This window comes from Cygnus atratus, chromosome 24, assembly GCF_013377495.2.
Source record: "Cygnus atratus isolate AKBS03 ecotype Queensland, Australia chromosome 24, CAtr_DNAZoo_HiC_assembly, whole genome shotgun sequence".
Taxonomy (NCBI): Eukaryota; Metazoa; Chordata; class Aves; order Anseriformes; family Anatidae; genus Cygnus; species Cygnus atratus.
In genome coordinates this window covers 5,630,029-5,636,028 of record NC_066385.1, presented here as the reverse complement: position 1 = coordinate 5,636,028, position 6,000 = coordinate 5,630,029, and the positions used below count along the sequence as shown (strand labels likewise).

General features: G+C 45.3%; 1 protein-coding gene across 1 annotated transcript in view; it reads right to left on the bottom strand.

Moving 5' to 3' along the window:
* Positions 1-575: 575 nt before the first annotated feature.
* ILRUN (inflammation and lipid regulator with UBA-like and NBR1-like domains) overlaps positions 576-6,000 on the bottom strand; it is a 29,740-nt gene continuing 24,315 nt past the window's right edge. Inside the window, exon 5 of the mRNA XM_035569138.2 lies at positions 576-641. Within this exon, the coding sequence (XP_035425031.1) occupies positions 606-641 (36 nt within the window). The 3' untranslated portion in view covers positions 576-605. The remainder of the gene's footprint in view (positions 642-6,000) is intronic.

The window sequence follows — 6,000 nt, the reverse complement described above, 5'->3', positions numbered from 1 at the left end:
AACTATAAACAGAAGGTGATATTAAAAATGCAGAGCTGGGTGCAGACCCAACCTGTCATTAAAACACATCCAACAAAAACAAGTCACCGCACAAAACCCAGAAGATGCTAAGCAAATTCCCATTCGGTAACAAGCAAAACATGACAGTTCCATAAAAATGCACGCTGTCCCTTATTTAAAAAAAAATATGAACAGGAAACAAACAGAAATTAAACATTTGCTCAAACTACAACCGCTCTGTAGGCAAAATATTTTTTTAAAGATGGCTTTTTTCATTTTCATTTTTAAATCTTCTTTTTAAGCTACCTAATTGTGAGAATGACTTCTAAAAAAAAAAATCCATGGCGTTGGTATATTCTTTCTCATAGCATTAAACACCACTCCTGAAATTCAGCATTCACACATGCATACTTAGATTTTTCCTCTGGAAACAGCTAGTCTTAAGTTACTGGGCTTTTGTCTTATTTTCTTCTTTATCCAGAACATGGAGGCAGAGAAGGGGGGTCCACGCTGTGTCTGTCTGCCACGTGGATCCCCCTCCCTTCCCCCAAAAGTCAGTTCTTTAAATTCTCCTCTTGCCGATACCCGTTTTGTGTGTTTGTGTTTTAAGACTGTCCGAAGGGATAAGGACCGTGGAAACCCTGAAAGAAAGTTGGAGACATAATCAATTTCAATTGGCACGAAAGAAAAGCGATCAGCGTATGCCTACAAATAACGACCAGCCCATCCCACGCTGCTGAACCCGACACAACCCCTTGCCCACCAAAGCCACCTTGGTTGCCCAGCCTTAGAAAACGCTCACAAAACGCAGGGTTCGGTGCTTGGAGCTGTCCCCCCGGAGGAGATGCCAGGTGCTGCCCACTTACCTCCTTCAGAAGTTACTGATGCCAGGTTAAAACCAGGCAAAACGTTTCTCAGGTGCTACTGGACCAAGAAACTCGGGATATTTTCTACCCCAGAGCAAGAATTGCTTGTAGACGCCACAACACCTGCAAAGCCAGCGACTACACTTTCACAGGCGTATTCTAAAGATTACAGCAAGCAGCTAAGTAAGAGGCCCTAATAGGCAGTAGAGGCTATTCAAGAAAAAGGAGGATTTTAAGTCCACATTCCCAGCGATGTATTTGCTCTCTCAGGATAACGTTATTCTATTCTTCAAACCAACTGGCCGGTGTTTCATCACGAAGCAGAACAAGGTGACCGACAGGCAGGTAAGGGATCTCCCAAGCCACAGAGATGCTCAGTTGTCACAATGACGGAGATCCAAGCCACACAAAATCCTCCCGTAACACCCAAGGACATACTCAGGTCAGAAGCGGGACGAGGGAGAGGAGCTCGCTGTATTTCATTGCCAGAGTCTCATTGTGTGCAGCCCACCTTCTTCTGAGCATGCTGATGAGTTAGCCAAAAGCACAGCTAGCACAAAGCCCTTGTCTGTCATTAAGGGACAGAGCAAGCTCTGGCTTCAAGTTTTCACCATTTCACCTTTAGCAGGAAAAATCTCAAAAAAAAAAAAAAAAAAAAAAAAACAAACAACGAACAAACCCACCCTCATTTCCTGCATGTCCTACTGCAAATCCACAACAACCTCGCTGCACGAGCCATGAAACGAGTCTAACACAACTCACGTCAAGTACCAACTGCACCAGCTCACGCTGAATTGCAAAAGCCCAGTTTCAAGAGCTCCGCTGTGCATCTGTGATACAAAGGAAATGCTACAAGGAGCTGATGATTTTGCTGCAGCTAGTGAGAAGTTAATTCTTTAGGATATATTGGATGGCAAAATAGAAGGCAATAGCAAAATGGAGCATCTCCCGACAGCTCCCAGAATTCAACCAAGAGAGGAGGAATAGCAAACAATTAAACAGGACATCTTGTGAACTGCGTGCAGAGCATAGAAAAAAAGATTGGGAGCTGGGAAATTACTGTTTGTAGCCAGAAATGTGTGCAGGTGACGGAAAACCAAGCACGCTTCAGCCCTAGGAAGGTGCTGCACTCCCAGTTTGGGAAGTTGAGCTCTTCTGGAGATAACACCCAACGGATTCCCCAACAGTTCCATGCAGAAAGCAGCAGTTCCCATCAGAAGCCTGAGACTGAGATATCCAACACTTGGAAAAAAAAATACCGTCACGAAACTGAGGGAAGGGGAAGAGCAGAAGGAAACCTCTGGGAAACCTCTCAGGAAAGCCTTCTGGATCTTCAGGTACTGTTCAGGTCCTGCTTTCTGTAGCATCTCATTTAGAGCTACACAATTACGCTAATAATGGGTTAATTAAAAATACTGTCACTGAAACAGGGTGAAGGGGAAGAGCAGAAGGGAAACTGTGCATTAAAGTACCATAAAGAGTCACGGGTGCACATGCACACACAAAATAATAAAGGATACAGAAGGAAAGTTGCGTTAGGCACAAGATCCTAAGCAGTCTCACCTCAAAGGGGCTAAGCTGCTGTACCCAGTATTGCTCTACAGACAAAAATCAGAATTTGGGGCCAGTCACCTGCACAGACATTCGCCAGAATTTGCTTCACCCTTTAATCAGCTGCACAGAGGCTTTGTTTGCAGATCTGACCGGCAAAGCTCTCCCAAACCTCCCAGGGGTGCTCCATGCACTGAGTGCTCCCAGCTGCCTGCTCCCTCTGCTGGGGGCTCCCTGCTCCGCAGCAAAACCTTTTTTTTTTTTTTTTTTTTGTCTCAGTTGTGCTTGCCATAAGCCAAGACACCTGCAGCACCTCCCAACAAAGGAATTAACACAGTTAATCAGAGCACAGCCCAGAGCCCTGCACTTAGGTCAGACACGAGAACAGGTCATCAGTCCTTGTGTGTGTGCAGCCAGCCCCTGCGAAGCGGCTGCTGGCCTGGTTGTTCTCAGGGAACCCTCTGGATCTTCAGGTGCTGTTTTCTGCAGCGCCTAATTTAAAGCTACGCAATTATGCTAATAACATGTTAATTAACGTCAGAATTTAGCTCAGCTTTAGAGTCACGTTACCGAGTACACGCAGCTCTGTGCCACTTGCTGCACTGCCCTGGACAGGCTGACACCTCCGCGGGAGCTCCTCGCCCTGCTCCAGCAATTTCAAGATGCTCACCATCTGCCCGAAGTTAGCTTCGTGCAATGCATCTCACCAAAAAGAAAAAAAAATCCTTGGTCTTGGGATTACCATAACATAACTCCGCATACAAGGAGCTCTTCACTGCATGTCATTTACCCCTGAGATTTATCAGTGCATACGAGAACTTACAAAACTTGCTTCTTTACGACCAAGAGCGTGGGCTCAGTTTCACATCACACCTAACAGAGCCCCTGCATGGAAGAAAAGAATTTGTTTTAAACTAGCATCGCTGCAGGAAGCATATCACTTCAAGTTCTGGATATTTCCAGGGGAAAAATAGAAATTCTTGTGAAATGAAACTTCTGCATTCTAGAGGCTGTTCACTAAGCTTTGCTTTTGTGTCGTTTGTTAAATCATCGGGACTGGGGTAGGAAGAAATAGATTTCAGTTCAGTTCCTAACACATGGTGCTAAGTCATTTTATTCAGGTGGTTTTTATCCTTCCTTTTTATCCATCCCTCCCTCAGCAAGAAACTCTTATCACCCCTCCCTCCCCCCCAAATAAGCATACTTTAATACTTTTTCCTCTTCTTCGGTAAGATGCAAGCTCTTCACTGAGCATTTGGTTCTTATTACATTTATTCAACACAGTTATAATAGTGTCTTGATACCTAAGGACTTCAGTTACTGTTACAATGCAAACACCAACCTCCATTATAGGATGCTTTCGAGAATAATTATCCCTTGTACGCAAGATTTTACATCATGAAATGCAAAAATAATTCTGCATACAAGTGCAGTTTTACCCAAGTTATTCCAGCTGAAGAACTACTCACACTATTTTGGTGAATTCGCTTCCATTCTGAAAATGAGATCACCGCTTTTATGAAAAGCTCAGCTGCAGCTTTGCAAAATGACTTTCAGTTCTTCCAGCATCTTCCACACAAGTAATTGCTAACTGGCTACGGAAAGCATGCTGGCTATTCAGACAAATGCAGGAGAACAGAGGGCCGTGATTTTTTCAAGAGAAGCCTGTACATGCTAATTTTTGTTATAAATAATCAGTTGATGTCAGTGTCCACGAGGGAATTGGGAGGTTTTGGAAAGTTAAAGGCCTTTGTAAATGCTGAGGTCTTTAAATGACGGCACTGTGCCAGGGGACCAACCAAGCACAGCAAAGCCTCCACGTTCACATCCACAACACCTGGATGTGATTTGAGGGAACAGGAGCACGCCATCCCCTTTCTAAACACAGTTGTGGAGTAGCAGAGCATTTTTAGGTAACAAAAAAACGAAACCAAGCTTAAGGGGATCTTTCATAAACCATCACAACACAGGCTTTCAAACATCTATCTTTATTTCACCTTTGGGACCGAGTCAAGATCAAGAAGAGGTACACTCGAGGAGAGACAGGAGTTTGGTGCCCAGCTGCAGAGCAGTACAGGAGCCTCCCAACGAACACCGACAGCATCGGCCAGCACTACACGGCCCCCCGGGCTGCTCCTGGTCACTGCTCCTCCAACCCACGCTTGGCTAACTTCAGAAAACTCAACACAAGCAGAAGAACAAAGTATTTAGCGCTTTTTTTCCCTGTAATTCCATGCATGCTGTGCAAACATGGTGCAGCAGTTCAGACCCCTCTCAGAGCTGGTGGAGATGCACGGAGCCGATGGAGCGCAGAGGGCTCAGGGATGTAAGTCACCATGCAGCACCTTGGCTTTTGTGACTTAACGGCAAGCTTTTAGTCCGCAAAGAGAAAAACAGGGAAACTGCTGGCCTGCAACGGAGCAAAGTCAAGCTAAAAATCACATTATATCACATTTCCCACAGTCCGAAGGCACGGGGACTGTTGGTTTTCACGGATGAGCTAGCATGCAGCATCCAAACGCTAGCCTTTCACCAGAAAAGCAAACCAGCTCCTGCACTGTCAGTTCAGCCTGCAGACGCTGCAGCAGTCTGGCTGTCCAAGGCTTGCTGCAGTAGTTTGGAGCCCGATGTTCTCCCACTTGCTCTGAACAAATTTAACCCTGGGGTAACCGGCCCGGTGTGAAGCCCAGACACCGGAAGAGAAGGAGCTTCTCTTCTACAGGGAGGCGTGCATCTCTGGGGCAAATCCCTTCCCCACAAATATGGTTTGGTACCCAAATAGTTTCCCACAGAGAAAATTCTGTCTGAAGTCTAGAGAGGTGCTCCAGAAAGAGGCAAGTTGGAGTATCCTGGTCTGGGAGAAGCTTCCAGGAGCAGCAGCAGCAATTTTTAAACTCAGAGAGGGGAGGCCAGTTACAGGCTGTAAGGACAGAGGGAGGTTTGGTTTCCCCTACATACAGGTAGCTGTCAAATAGCAGGGATCAGAGTTCAGCTGCACACAGAACAAAGATGGGGAGCATAAATACAGCAGGGGAAAAAAAGGTGGTAAGAGTTTGACCCCAAATTCCAAAATGCTTCTATTATACAGGCTTTTAAGAGTATCGTGAGCAATGAGCAGACTGGGTTATCATCAGGCAAGTTGTAGAACATCTTTTGCTATGGCAATGACTGCAAATTGCTTTGTACGGGTGAATCCTTGCAGGTCAGAACTTTCCCCATGCAGTTTTCTGCATTACACAGCAAGCAGCAATACCTCGATTCACACGGGCAGGCAGCTAAATTCAGCTAGAGATTTGGATATCTACTTTCATATATGTGACAAGTACGATGTGAATGTCAGTATATGGCTATCCACCTCAGAGCTTTTTAGACATTTAAACTGTACATTTCTTCCCTTCGTTAAGAAATTTAACTCCAATCCCTAGGCACTCTAAGACCACATCTTGTGCTTTTAATGTAAAAGACTGTCACAAGAGAGCAGCAGTGACCTCGACAGTGTTGCTATGAGACAGGAGTGAGTAAATAGGAGGAGGCTATATTAGCCTCATCTCTCTTGAGAATACAGAAAGTGATTGCCAAAGAG